This window comes from Carica papaya, chromosome 7 (genome assembly GCF_054855325.1).
Source record: "Carica papaya isolate Zhongbai chromosome 7, ASM5485532v1, whole genome shotgun sequence".
Lineage (NCBI taxonomy): Eukaryota > Viridiplantae > Streptophyta > Magnoliopsida > Brassicales > Caricaceae > Carica > Carica papaya.
In genome coordinates, this window is record NC_142315.1 from 28,914,919 (window position 1) to 28,928,981 (window position 14,063).

General features: G+C 35.2%; 3 protein-coding genes and 1 long non-coding RNA gene across 7 annotated transcripts; 3 read left to right on the plus strand and 1 right to left on the minus strand.

The window, feature by feature from the left end:
• Nucleotides 1-251: 251 nt before the first annotated feature.
• ROS3 (RNA-binding (RRM/RBD/RNP motifs) family protein) lies at nt 252-3,895 on the plus strand. Its single transcript, XM_022043471.2, has 4 exons — nt 252-557; nt 1,322-1,546; nt 1,688-2,119; nt 2,225-3,895. The coding sequence occupies exons 1-4, from the start codon at nt 336-338 to the stop codon at nt 3,644-3,646; spliced, it is 2,301 nt and encodes a 766-aa protein (XP_021899163.2). The 5' UTR covers nt 252-335; the 3' UTR covers nt 3,647-3,895.
• A 1,062-nt stretch (nt 3,896-4,957) lies between these two features.
• LOC110815624 (chaperone binding / ATPase activator) lies at nt 4,958-8,695 on the plus strand. 4 transcript variants are annotated; one of them, XM_022043475.2, is made up of 7 exons: nt 4,958-5,162; nt 5,225-5,402; nt 5,690-5,743; nt 6,016-6,096; nt 7,427-7,496; nt 7,580-7,668; nt 8,292-8,695. In XM_022043475.2, exons 2-7 carry the CDS (start codon nt 5,238-5,240, stop codon nt 8,424-8,426), a joined length of 594 nt encoding a protein of 197 aa, XP_021899167.2. In that variant the 5' UTR covers nt 4,958-5,162; nt 5,225-5,237; the 3' UTR covers nt 8,427-8,695. The 4 variants fall into 4 exon arrangements, with proteins under 4 accessions (XP_021899167.2, XP_021899168.2, XP_088063828.1 ...); XM_022043476.2 differs by having other exon boundaries at nt 5,233-5,402; XM_088207702.1 differs by having other exon boundaries at nt 5,238-5,402.
• A 160-nt stretch (nt 8,696-8,855) lies between these two features.
• On the plus strand, nt 8,856-11,078 carry CNX3 (cofactor of nitrate reductase and xanthine dehydrogenase 3). Its single transcript, XM_022043474.2, has 3 exons — nt 8,856-8,952; nt 9,191-9,358; nt 9,467-11,078. Exons 2-3 carry the CDS (start codon nt 9,257-9,259, stop codon nt 10,064-10,066), a joined length of 702 nt encoding a protein of 233 aa, XP_021899166.2. The 5' UTR covers nt 8,856-8,952; nt 9,191-9,256; the 3' UTR covers nt 10,067-11,078.
• Nucleotides 11,079-11,202: 124 nt separating this feature from the next.
• Nucleotides 11,203-13,127, minus strand: LOC148253142 (uncharacterized). The gene is made up of 3 exons (XR_015813341.1): nt 12,768-13,127; nt 12,437-12,497; nt 11,203-11,459 (listed from the first exon to the last, which is right to left on the minus strand). It is a non-coding gene; the product is annotated as an uncharacterized LOC148253142 (long non-coding RNA).
• Between the last annotated feature and the right edge of the window lie 936 nt (nt 13,128-14,063).

Sequence of the window (14,063 nt, forward strand, 5' to 3'; positions counted from 1 at the left end):
TGTAGATAAAATTGTCTTAAAATAAATATATATACTTTAATTTTATTTTATCTTATTATAATAGATAAAATAAAATTTGACAAAAAATTAATTATATATAAAATTATCTTAAAATTAAATATTATTTTTTCAAAAAATTAAATTAATTATGTATTAAATATTTCCTAATTTACCATTTCTAATTCATAAGTATTCGGGCCGGGTCAAATAAAAAGGGAATTCGGAAGGTAAACCGAAATCCATAAACAAGCAGCTCTGCGCCTGCGAACAGGACGGATAGGGACAGTAGCTAGCAAGAGAGAGAGAGAGAGAGAGAGAGAGAGAGAGAGAGAGAGATGGGAGACGAAGAAGCAGGAAACCTAACAGCAGCAGCAACAAAGATTAGGGTATATGTTGGAGGATTGGGCGAGAGCGTGACCAGTGATGATCTGCGCAAGATTTTTACGTCTATGGGCGCCGTCAATGGCGTCGATATCGTTAGAACCAAAGGCCGCAGTTTTGCCCACATTGACTTCTTGCCATCCTCTGATAAGTCCCTCACCAAGCTCTTCTCCACGGTTAGCACCTTTTACTTTTACTTTTTTTTTTTAAATTTTTCTCTATCTATCATGTACATGATTATGGATTCCGCCATGAGAATATCCAGAAGCTACTGTGTTATTCCTCCCCTGAAGATTTTTCTTCCGAGGAGATTAATATAATCTGTGGTTCCCAACATTATCCATTTCAGTTTTGATGAGCAACAGGGAGAAAGGCCTGTTTAAGATTTGGAGTAAACAGTTAAAAAATTATCTTTGTTCTTTTGATCCATTCGAGCTACAGAACAATTTCAAGTGGAATTTATATAAATCAAAACTTAGTATCCTGATTATACTCGTTGTTGAAATAAGCGTGTAATTCCAAATAAATTACAGAAAGTAATTTGTTCCAAAAATAGCTTTAGTGCAGAAAGGAGAAGAGAAGGATTGCTTGCAACCTCGAATTTTAGATATTGAGAATGATTGGTGTGATGCCTTAAACTAACAATCAAAATTCTGTTCTCAAAGGTTTCCATTTGTTTACCTCTTAAAGTTTTAGCATTCCTTATATACATGTATTTAGTATGTACTTTGTGCTTGGCTATGATATCCATGTCCATTGCACTTCGAGGAAAACAATGCTGTATGCACGTTATAGAGTTCTTTATTTTTCTGGGTATCGTCATCTCTTCGCCCATCTGGCAGGTTAGAATTGTCCTGGCTTTTTGAGGCGCTTGATGGGGAACTCTCTTTTTCGTTTCCGGACTTGTTTGATCAAACTCATTTAATTTTTTTTTGCACAGTATAATGGATGTGTCTGGAAGGGGGGAAGGCTGAAGCTTGAGAAAGCTAAAGAAGATTATCTTTCACGCTTGAGACGGGAATGGAAAGAAGATGCTAAACTGGCAAGCATTTCACCCAATACCAGTGTTGACACAATTAAAAATGTTCCCTCTTCAGAAAAACCCAAAGAGACTTTGAAGTCAGAGAAGAAGCAGCTAAAGTTTTTCTTTCCTAAGTTACAAAAGGTAACCTTTTGAGATAAGAGGGATGGTAGTGTAACTGAAATGTGAAAAATCAGAGGAAATAATTGCTGACCCAAAATATCTGGATACACAACTGCCTGAAATTGAGTTTATCATATGCTCATCCATGAATCTGACTTGCAGGTGAAGTCATTGCCTTTCAGTGGGACTGGAAAACACAAATACAGTTTCCAGCGCGTAGAAGTTCCTGCACTCCCCACATTTTTCTGTGATTGCGAAGTACATTCTGGCCCTTTGGTTGCTACAAAAGAAAGGAATACATGTAGTCTGGAGTCACAGGATGTTGTGATGAATAAGGAAGAGATTGATGTGATGAACTCAGTGATGAACAAGCTCTTTCAGAGGGAAAATGATTTAACCATTTTGCATGGCATTGCTGGACTGGCTAAAGAAGAAAACAACACTGTCAAACCAATTGAAGATCCACTCCCTGATGTGAATGAAATGGATCTTGAAGTAGATGAAGATAACCTCATAATTAATGTGGTTTCTGGAGGAAATAATAAACCTTCTTTGGTAGGAACCTGGGAGAAGGAAACAATCTCAACAAAGCAGGTACAATATAATATAAACTGGTTTGGTGCTTTTGGTTTTCGGACTTAAATTTTGCTCTGCATTTTTTGAGATATAATTTGTGTCTCTTCACTGTTCCAAATGCAGAAATCAATTTTCAATGAGAGACAAATTTCTAGAGATGGACGGTCGGAAGACATGTTCGAGAGGCAAAGAAACAACATTCTTCCTGGCAAGAGAAAGAAAGCAATTATACAAGAGGAAAACAGAAGAAATGAATCCATTCCTGCTGAAGCTGGAGGAAAGGGAAATTCAGGAGCTTCGGGAACAAAAAACATTTTCAGTTCACAATACATTGAACCCGAATTGGGTAATAAACAGTCAACTAGCAGTTATTCGTGGTCTCAGAAGTCTTCATGGAAAAAACTTGTTGGAGGGGAGAGCAACAGTGCATTCAGTCTCTCCAATCTCTTGTCTGGAATTTCTTCTAACCAAGAAAAGCTAAGTGGATCTAACCTTGCTAACAATAACAACCTGAATGTAGAAAGGAATAAGAACTTGAAAGGCCGATCAAGCAAAGCAGATTTAGTAGCAGAGCATTCAGAGGATCAAACCAAAAAGCTAGATGTAATTTTGAATAAATCAGATGGGCCAACCCACGATTTGGTCAAGGAGCAGGTAGATATTGCCCCTCCTAAGAAAAAGAGGAAAATAGTTGTCCACAAAGAAAGTGGAACAAATGGAGTGAAGCCTGCTGACCCTGATAATGAGGGGGATTTACAAATTAATGCAGATGGGATTGGAACAGAAATAATCTCAGGAGGTCAACCCACTGAACCAGATCTCAGAACCAAGCACTCAGCTAGTGAATCATTCAGTGTCTCAGGCTCATTCACGGGCACTGCTTGTGTAAAAGGAGACCAGTTTAGATCCGAATCTGATACTCCTAGTGCACCTAAATCCTATGACAGCGAGATACAGATTTCAGCTAGGGATAAGGATGTGGGAGGCCAATCATGTGAATCAGAGAGAGCAGAGGGAGGTGCAGAAGCTCAGCCTGCCAAATCAGATGCAGCTTCAAATAAATCAGGGAGAGGTTCTTCATGGCTCCATAAATTATCATGGACTCAGTTACTCAAAGAGAAGGATACTTCATTCAGTATAACTCAAATTCTACCAGATGCTACCTTTGAGAAGCATGAGCAAATAGGACTGAGCAATGTGGACGTTTTAAATTTCAATTCCAACAAGCTGACTGATTTTGTGAATCAAGGTAACATTCAACCTAGTGTCAATGATTCTCCAGCTCTAGGAATCTCCACCGAGGAAAATACTGTACAGCATACATCAGAAAATAGTCAAGAGACTGTTGTGGGCTGCAATGACGAGGCTTCAGCTCCATTAGTCAACAGAGAGCAGGAACCTGCATCAAAGACGCCGTTTAGTGGAAATACGAGCATTGGTGAAACTTGCTCGTTTATGAGAAGTGCAGCTTCATTGAAAAATTGGGCTAGTGCTAAGAAATCACTGAGTGGTTCTCGAAAGAGAAAATTAGATGAAAAGCAGTAGATGCTTCAAACGCAGCAGCCCTGCAGAGATAGAGCTTCTCTGGACTGACCTTCACAAAAAAATCATGCCTTGTTGCGAACTCCTCAAGAACTTTTGAGGCAGGTAAATTTTACTGGTTGACATAAGCTTAATGAGTGTAATTTTCGGATGGGAGCCTTTTTTTTTTTTCTTCTAATTCTGATCCTGTTTCTTTGTCGATGATGAGATTTTAACTTATGACTTTCAAATGGAATACGAGAATTTTAATCATCGTATTATTGTATTGTTTATCATGGTTTAATGTACAATATTTTTTAAATCTAATTGAAGACAAATAATTCACATTAATAATTAGAAATTTGTTTTTAAAAAAATCAAGAACCTAATTTATAATAGCTTAAAAACTCCCTCCCAAAAAATAATTTACAATAAAATGTAAAATTTAAATTTGAAATGATAATATAAATAATATAAATAGATGATAATAATTATTTGAAATAAAAAATAAAAAATAAAAAAACAGATAGCAATCTAATAGTACAGTTATTTACTAAGGAGGGTTATGGTATTAATGCGTATGTCGTCTTCGTTTTTGCGTTAAAACACTTGTTATTATAAGATTGATATGTCCGAATCTGATACGTCTATCGTGAAAAGAATAAATATATTGATTGATTGATAAATACTAATTTTTTTTTACCGGTAGATTTTTATTTTTATGTTTAACTTTCGAATGATCTCCAACATATCTTTACTAACGATATAATGAGTGTCTCTTATTTTAGTACATACGATTTTTTTAATTTTTATTTTATTTTTATCTTTTCTCGTACCTGGAAAAAAAAAAAAAAAAAAAAGAAGGGAAAAAATGTCGGTTGTTAAGTTGAAGAAACAGGAAAGGCACGTTGGAAGGTCCGTAGCTGTTACGTGCTTGGTCTACTTTCCTATTTTAAAACTTGAACTTACATCAGCTCCAGAAAAGGAAGTTTCCAGAATAACCTCCACTTCACTAGTACAACTATATTTTTTGGTAAGTCAAAATTGTACACTTCAAAAAAAAAAACGTATGCCGTTTAGTATATATAATATGATTTTTATTTTTGAAAAACTTATTTTATAAAAAAATAATATACTCTGCTTGGTAAAAGATAAATACTATACTTAATGAAACATTTATTAAAATGAATATTTTATTAATTAATTTTTCATTAGACATATTTAACCCTCAATAAAATGTGAGACATGGTGATTGGTGATTAGGTATTTGCAATTAAAATTTAATTAATTAATTAATTATATTTTAATTATGGGTTGTAGGGCTGGCTTTCTTTTTCTTTCTTTCATTTCTTCTGCAACTACCAGAACCTTCCGGAGAGGTTTTGCAAACTCCTCCCTAAAACCATTTGCTTTACCTATACGTCGTCGTTTTTGTCATTCATTCTCGGTTCTTCTTCCGAGTAGAACCTCCATTTCTTGGATCTCCATTCTTGTTAACCCTGCAAATTTATTATTGTTGACTGGAGGAGCTATATTCTTGGTAATTTGCGTTTCTTTCTTTTGTTTTTTTTTTTTATTGTTGCCTGAAATTGGGAAAAAAAGGTGAATAGGGAAGATGGAGAACGGAGGAGAGAAGCAGAAGGAAGGAGCATCTTACACGTACTGGGTGCGAGAAGCGACAGCCGACGCGGCTCCTCTGCCGGTTCCTCGCAAGCTCACGCCTGAAGATATTGTCTGCAACCAGACGCAGCAAGCAACCTTGGGCTCCGTCTGGAATAAGGTAAGATTTTCTTTGCTTATATGGAATCAGGTGATTTGTATTGAGTGGTAATTGCGTTCTTGAATGTTGATAAATGGCTGTAAAGATCAAACAAATTGATTGGTTTGAGTTATTGACTTGATATTTGTGTTTGGATTCCTGTTTGTTTATTGATGGTGAATGAAACAAGATGTGGGTTTGCTTTTACTTGTGCTCTGTGCTAGAGGATGTGATATTGTTGTCGGCCATGGCCATTGTGCTCTACACTGACTGTATGTATTTTTCTCTTTTGTTTGAAATTTTTGTAGGCTGGAACCTGGGAGGAGAAAAACCTAAATAAGTGGGCAAGTGATAGAATAAAGGTTTGTTCTTTACATGGTAGTAACCTTACCTTAACGAGTTCATACTTAAAAAGGACATGCTCAATATAAAGGTTTATTCTTTTACATGGTAGTAATCATATTTAGTTCTTACTTATAAGGAGATGTAAGGACGTAGCAGTGTGGATCTGTAAACTATTCTTTGTGTAGGATTCCTAGTGGCTTGAATATTGGCCCTTATAGATGTATCTGCTATAAATAGTCCATTCCTGTCTGTGTATTTCAGCATTTATATGATTTTACCTTTGTTGCAGGAGCTGCTTGTATCTGTTGGCTCTTTGGAGTTCTCGGATGGCAAGGCAGAAATTTCAGATGTAACCAAATGTGTTGGTGATGTGAGTATTACTACTCATAAAAGGCTAATATTAACATCATGCGGTGTCCTTATTATTATCATAGATAAAATACATTTTTATAGGAAGCAACAACTTCACCTTCTTCTTTCCGAATGTTAATAAGGATTGAGGTTGTTTTCCTTTTTCTTATATGTCTTCCATTAGTTGCTTTATTTAAATGTACCATTAGGTATGCGGTTGCATGTTGTTATTTCTTGTGTTTACTAGAATCTAATGGTGAATAGTTACAAGCATAGTGTCTGGAAGGGCATCACCGTTGATCCCACCAAATAATTTCTATTTCATTTTTGCACATGGCAGATGTGCATATGAAAGGTCTTGGAAGAATAAGGCTAAGTGCAAATTAAAATAGCAGGCATATGTATGTGTTAATCTAGCAAATATAGAAGCAGAAAAGTACTACCATATCTATATATATATTTACGTTTTTGTGTATCTATAGAACATGTTTTCAACAGCCTCCTCAAGCTGTTGCTGTCAAAGGGATTTTACATCATTTCATGGGAAGGGAAAACACAAATGGGAGTTGGGGAGACCCTTGGTGGTGATATTGATCTAGTGGTTTGGTAAACAAAGAGAACCCTGAAGAGTCCCTTACATGGGAGATCATAAACAAAATGACAAGAAATGCCAATGTGCTTTTTGCAGACGTGAAAACTTGGATCTGGTGGAAGTTAAATATTCAAAAAAAAAAAATTGTTGCAATATAACACACTAGGTGAAACAACTATAATGCTAACAGCAGCAGAAGATAAGAGATAAACTTATGTCCTGATATTCACACGCAAATATATGTGATCATAAGCTGCATTTTGCCAAAATTGAATGCAAATCACGTTATTGAAAAAATATCACAGGTATGCATAAAAAAATATACAGGTTCAATTCAAACAGTTATTAAGCGTTAAAATAGTGTTTATCTGATATATATGTAGTATTTGCTTGGAATTGGGGCATCTATATAAGGAGTATAAACTTTTCAGAAATGATGGAAAGTCTGATGGATGAGAATGTCAAGGTTCTGCATCTTGTGCATGGCAGTAGGTTGATGTCTTTTAACCCCTGTGCAGAAGGTAATTATAACCTCCACAATTGCCTGGTTTTGGTTGTCATATGAAATCCTGTAACTGGAGCATCCCGGAAATTCATATAAGGCATATAAGTTAACCACAATACCTTGATTTTTTTGTCATCCAACTATTTTCAGAAAATTTGTGGTTTCCAAGGTTTTTAGTCATTCTCAGTGGAAATAGTATATTTTTTCCTTTTCTTTTCCTGTCTGGGTTGATGGTAATTCGTGACTGAGCAGGCATTCTTGGTGACTGTACGAAACAAGAAACGAGTTGGCTATACTTATGAGCTGACATTGAAAATCAAAGGTAACCATCTTCATTCTAAAATGCTTTTGCCTCCTTTCAATATGTTTGTTCATTTTGATTGAGGCCTAGTTTAATGAAATTAGGGGAATGGATTATTGGAGACGAGAATAAGGTCGTGAAGAGCCACATTGATATACTAGAATTCTCTTTTGGTGAGCTGGATGACCTGCAGGTATAATTTATATATTTACACTGGGAAGTGACTTCATCTATGTCTATGTTTTGGTGCAGTGCAGGTTTAAGTTGGGCAGGGCTGATTTCATACTGTCGCATATGACAGTCTCGTGATCAGTCTTAAATTTAATCCTTTCAATAAATTTGTGAAATGCCTATTGCTAACCTAGAAAAATGTTTACTTGAATATGGGTCTATAGATTGGCTACTTCATGTTACAGGGAATCATGAAAACTTTCTTTCTTAACTATCTATTCCTAAGAAAGAGACAATGGAAAATGGGTTATAGGGCCAGAAGACTCGGTTAATCTGGAGATCAATTTGTACTATATGTATTACTTTTCTTGTGTAGATTTGAAGGTAGTTCCAGTCAAAATTGGCAGTAAGCTCTTGTTGAGGTCTAACATGTTAATGTCATGAACATTACTATTAACCAACAAAGTTGCCAACACTAAAAGTGGCTTCTACTTTCTTTTGGGGGTGGAAGATGTTCAGTTTTTTCAGAGCCAAGTAGTGTGTATATATATATATATATATATATAAAGCTTATGCACCATTAACCCCAAAAGCAATTGCAAATGACTTCTACTAACTAAATCTATATATGTCTTCCATTTGCAGATGGAAGTGCGAATTAGCGAAGAGAAGGAGCTTTTGCAGGAAGATAAGGCGCGGATCAACAAGGATCTGAAGCTCTTTTTACAGCCCGTTCGTGAAAAATTGTACCAGTTTGAGCAAGAACTCAAAGATAGATAGGCGGCTGACGAACACAATGATCTTTTAACACAATTTTTAGAATGTAACTGTACGTTATATGCGAAAATCTCTTGGTAAACACCATTCCACAACAGCCTTTCCCAATACATGTAATGGGAAATAAGGTTTCTGTTCAAGGCAGTGAAGCTTTTGCAGTAATGCTTAGTATTTGCTGCTGTGATGAGATTATATGACTGTAAGGACTGGTTTAAGTTTTGTTGGTCATAGTTGATTGATCTAATGTGAAACTCTTCTTTATTTCTGGATTATGAATGGTCAAGAATTTAATTGGCTCATGAATATTTAATGAAAAAAATTGCATATTTATATAATTTTATAAGTTTATTTGTAATAACAAAAAGTTATTTGAAACTTAATTAAAATAAAATTCATAATTATGGGGTTAAATTAATAAAATTGTTAAAAACGAAAATACTATGAAACGGTACCGTTTAACAATCGCAAGCTAGGCAATTGTCTCCCTCGTCGTGCACCCTTGGAATCTGGGAGAGCAATCCTTTAAATGGTAAGTTACGAATTTACGTTGTGATGTCCTTTTGTTCCGCCTGTCTTATGATCTCTGCAGACTGCACATGGATACATGAATTAGATATATATACATAGAGAGGAAATACGCCTGTTTATGTGCATACATTACATATATATATATATATATATATATATATATATATATTAGTTTGTATACTTTTCTTGCTTGCTTTGGACCGTGACTTGAACATGTTCGTCAAAATGTCTCAACGAAGAACTGGTTATTCGGCCGTGAATTCGCGGAAAAATTGAATTAGAATTTGAATTTGAATCTCTGCGTCATGTTTCGCCGTTGGCTTGCGGTGGGATTTCCTCACTCACGAAGACTGTTTAGCAGCAAAACCGGCCATGATCTAGGGGGCGCCATTGCCGAGCTCAACAAGGTACTTTTTATATAAATTACATGTCTCGGCGTACAATGAGTGAGAAATGATGATTATAATAAACCAGTGGATGATCTTTGTATCCGTACAAACTCATTTTCTTTTCAGGAAATAGAATCAGTGTTTGGTGGACCTCTTTCCAATGGATTTTCTGGCTCTGCAAATGAAGACACTGTGGGAAAAACTCAGTTTGATGAGTCCAACAGTAAGGTTTTTGTCATGAATCAAGAACCTCGCCTTACTCACGTTGGCAGCACAGGGGAAGCTCAAATGGTGGATGTCTCTCCCAAAGAAAGTAGCAAGAGAAACGCCATTGCTAGTTGCAAGGTTCTTCTGGGACAACAAGTGTTTGATTTGGTTTTATCCAACCAGTTGGCGAAGGGAGATGTCCTTGGAGTGGCTAAAATTGCTGGCATTAGCGGAGCTAAGCACACTAGTAGCCTCATCCCTTTATGTCACAACATTGTTCTAACTCATGTTCGAGTTGATTTGAGGTTGAATGCTGAGGACTTTAGCGTCGAAATAGAAGGTGACGCTGCATGCACGGGTAAGACAGGGGTTGAGATGGAAGCTTTGACTGCTGTAACTGTTGCTGGTTTAACAGTGTACGATATGTGCAAAGCTGCATCGAAAGATATACAAATTACAGATGTTCGACTTGAGCATAAAAGTGGTGGGAAAAGTGGTGATTGGTTCAGGAAGAAATAAACATTGCTAAACACGAATTAATTTCGAGTTATTAGAATTTCTTTGTGGAGTAGTTGGAGAATTAGGAATGTGGAAGCATCATGTTTCAAAGGCATGTTCGTAGCATGGAGGAACCAAAACCAATTGTTGCCGTATGTTATGAGGTTAGTGCTTTATTAAACAGCAGCATGTCTTTATCAAGATGAAAGTACTCCAATTTTTTCTTTCATATAAAAGAGCTCTTTTGGTTGTGGGTGTTTATGAATATATGGATTAGTGGAAGCAAATGTCAAGATCAATGCTTTGAATCACTTTCCATCTAATGGATGTCTTAGATTAAGATATCTTTACAATATAAGACTCTTTGAATCCAAATCTTGCATTGGTTTTCGATTTATTGCTCGTGCAGATGTTAGTTTACAGTTCCTTCTAAATGTCATAAATATAGCTAATAAGGAAATTCCCTTTGATGTTTGGTGTTTCAGCAAAACTTTCCTTTTTCCAATGTTCCCCAAAAACAACGTGGAAGAAGATTGAATGTTGTGCTAATTTAGGGTTTGGTCTTATACACACTGTAAATCTGTTCATAAAAGTAATTGCAAAGAAGAATTCACATATATTCTCATGAAATTTATCTTATCATTGATATTCTCATACCCTTGTGGATGATTTTTAACTGCAATTTTACTTAGTTTTATATACCCTGGAAATCTATTCAGAAAAGGAAATGCAAAGGAGAATTCACGTATATTCTCATGAAATTTATCATAACATTGATATTCTTATACTCTCTTGGATGATTTTTAATTGTAATTTTGCTTGGTCTTATATACCCTGTAAATCTATTCAGAAAAGGAAATGCAAAGGAGAATTCACATATATTCTCATGAAATTTATCGTAACATTGATATTCTCATACCTTTTTGGATGATTTTTAATTGCAATTTTCTTTGGTCCTATATACCATGTAAATCTATTCAGAAAAGTAAATGCAAATGAGAATTCACATATATTCTCATGAAATTTATCGTAACATTGATATTCTCTTACCCTCTTGGATGATTTTTAATTACAATTTTGTTTGATCTTATATACCCTATAAATCTATTCAGAAAAGTAAATGCAAAGGAGAATTCACGTATATTATAAAGGTCTGAACTAAAAGAAAAAAGATTTATTATCTAAAGGCGAAAGTAAACAATAAAATTAGGGTTTACATTGCTTACACAGTAAATTAGAATGCACAATAGGGTTACGAGAATGTTTTTACTACATCGGCTCGTAAAAATAAGGAAATAAATGATTTAAAACAAATACATAAATATTCTAGAGGTTAACTTCTATTAGCTCTTGAAGGGGTCCGGGAGATAAATTACTCACAACCTTCTTGCTGATTGAGATTTGAATCTTGATCCTTTTGATGTAAAATAGTTAACAGAAGAGTGAGTTACATTAGCACAATAAGAATATCACGCTAATCACTGATACAAAAAATAAAAGTTGATAAAAATAATAAAATAACTAATAAAGTACTTAATTTAAATAAATTTATTTAACATCAAAACGTTATTTTTACACTTACTGTTACGAGTTTTCTAAAACCAACTTATAAGGCAAATATGCATATAACATTTATAATTTCATGTACAAGTGAGTAAAGTCGATCATTCTCCATTTTTACCTGCTTATCGAGACTCTTAGGGGTTCATAGGGATATCCTCCTATTCGTGAACCCAATATCTAGATTTGTTAATTTATCTAGTCGTCTCTATACTCTATCTGGTAATAGGCACCAAACGCATCATCGTCTCAATACTTCGTCCGGTATGAGGGTGAACCATATCTCTCAATCTTTTTGGTATAAGACACCTCAGCTCTGTCCGACTGAGATATTGTCCACAGTAGGGTTTTCCCTATGTATCAGATTTGTCCACAATTTCCCAATATACCCAGTAAACATTTCATATATAGATCCCCATCAACAAACAATCACCAATCGCTTACTAACATCTCATTTTATATTCGCAAATCAATCAAACGACATGTAAGCAAATAATGCACTTTTTATACCTATAACAATTAAAAAACATAATTAGGATTTCTATTTCAAATCAGTCAATCAAATAAAAATAACAATTAAACAATCAATAACGAGAAAATAATTAAATGTAATAATTTAAATTATACGGCAGAACAATAAATAATTTAGGCAATATAAAAAAATAAATAGACACAGAGACAAGTTCAGGGCAATCGTACACTGACCAATTTTCTGCATCCATTAGTGACTTGTAATTATTGTTAGGTTTTTCTAATTTTTACAAAATATAAGATTATCGATTTATTAAACCTCTATTTACCGTAATAGGGAATAGGATGAAGGATTCTTACTCGTATCAGTGTTTCGACGCGTTGTGTTATCCACTACGTTTTCTGACGGGTCCCGAGTTTTCTGAATGTTTCATGCGGAAATCAAAATGCTCATCACATACCCAAAAATACCACAAAAATTCAAAATTGGTGTTGAAATTTTTTTTGTGCCAATTTTAGGATTCTAGCACGGCGGCGGCGCTGTGCTTAAGTGCTGGCTTCGCCACCCACAACGGTGGTTTGCCTCAATCTAACAGGTTTTGGTCAGTTTTGGCCGGTTTTACACGTATCCTTGTGAAAACACACATTAGAAAGTCTCAGTTGGACAGAAAAATAAAAAAATCGAACTTACTGACAAGGGGTCTTTAGGTGCAGCGGCTCCGTCAGTTCTCCTTCGCGGTTGGAGTTTCTTCTTCGGCTAATATGCACAAAAAGGAACGATAAACATAATGGTTAAAGAATCGTGTAAAACGGTTTACAAAAAGGGGGTCATCGAAGAGGATTTAGAGTTTTGGCCGCAGCAGCTCCGTTGGACTTTACTTTGATATGACCATAGGGAGGCTCAGAATTGAATTCCGAGCGGAGAAAGAAAAATGTTACATTTTTTGACAGTCGACGGTGGCTCCAATGCAGCGGTGACTGATGGTCGGTCTCCTTCTCTAGTGTCTGGTTCTTCTTCTCCAACGGGGGGCAGGTGCGGCTAGAGTTAGGATTCCTTAGAACGTGATGTTTAAATATTCATCCTGTGTCGATTTGAAATGTTTGTTCGGAGATGCGTGACCCTCTCTCGTCCGTTGGATCTATCTTATTTAGGGAATAAATCTAGACTGCACGTTCAGATTGAATATAATCGTTTGATCGGACTTAAAAAGGAAAAGCATATGAATCATTCACGCATGCGGGATGTGATCTGGACCGTCGGATCACCGGATATACAGATCGTTCGCGTGGCTTCCCACATGGTACCGATGTCAGTGAGGTTGCCACACGACGTACTCTGATTCGCTGAAGCTGCTGACCGGGTCGTCTCACGTGGCCAAACTTTTTCTTTTTATATTTTAACCCACTGTTTCAATTTTTTTTTTTAAAAATACCTACGGAATTCATAATTTCACCTATTTTTTTTTTAAATTATTTTCAATTTCGTTTATAATTTATTTTTTTTAAAATTTAATAAAATTAAATTATAAGAAATTAAATTAATTATTTTATAATTAATTTTTTTATAAATAAATAAAATAAAAAAAATTCATCCCGGATCAATTTTCCGACCCAGGTATTACATATATTCTCATGAAAGTTATGTTAACATCGGTACTCTCTCTGATACCCTCTTGGATGATTTTTGTGATGGGTATTGGATTTAATTGGAGGTTTTGCTTACTGTTTTCCAGAATGAAAGACCAAATGGTTCAAAGGAATGAATCATTACAGAATTTTTTTTGGCTTGAATGAAAGCTTTTAGTGATAGTGATAGTGATAATATAATTGATATAAAAATAGTTGAAAATTCTTTTACTATAGACAGCATGGTGCCTCCATATATATATATATATATAAAATACAATGAGATATATAATTCATGGCTAATCTAATGCTACCATGTGTTGGAACTATTGTGCTTGTGTAATCTTCTAGCTTAGATCAA

Coding starts and splice junctions, on each gene's coding strand:
- ROS3 (XM_022043471.2), top strand. CDS start 336: ATGGGAGACGAAGAAGCAGGAAACCTAACAGCAGCAGCAACAAAGATT. Junction 1,547..1,687: donor TCTTTCCTAAGTTACAAAAG/GTAACCTTTTGA, acceptor TCTGACTTGCAG/GTGAAGTCATTGCCTTTCAG. Junction 2,120..2,224: donor AAACAATCTCAACAAAGCAG/GTACAATATAAT, acceptor TTCCAAATGCAG/AAATCAATTTTCAATGAGAG.
- LOC110815624 (XM_088207703.1), top strand. CDS start 5,238: ATGGAGAACGGAGGAGAGAAGCAGAAGGAAGGAGCATCTTACACGTAC. Junction 5,744..6,015: donor GGGCAAGTGATAGAATAAAG/GTTTGTTCTTTA, acceptor CCTTTGTTGCAG/GAGCTGCTTGTATCTGTTGG. Junction 7,497..7,579: donor GCTGACATTGAAAATCAAAG/GTAACCATCTTC, acceptor TAATGAAATTAG/GGGAATGGATTATTGGAGAC.
- CNX3 (XM_022043474.2), top strand. CDS start 9,257: ATGTTTCGCCGTTGGCTTGCGGTGGGATTTCCTCACTCACGAAGACTG. Junction 9,359..9,466: donor CCATTGCCGAGCTCAACAAG/GTACTTTTTATA, acceptor TTTTCTTTTCAG/GAAATAGAATCAGTGTTTGG.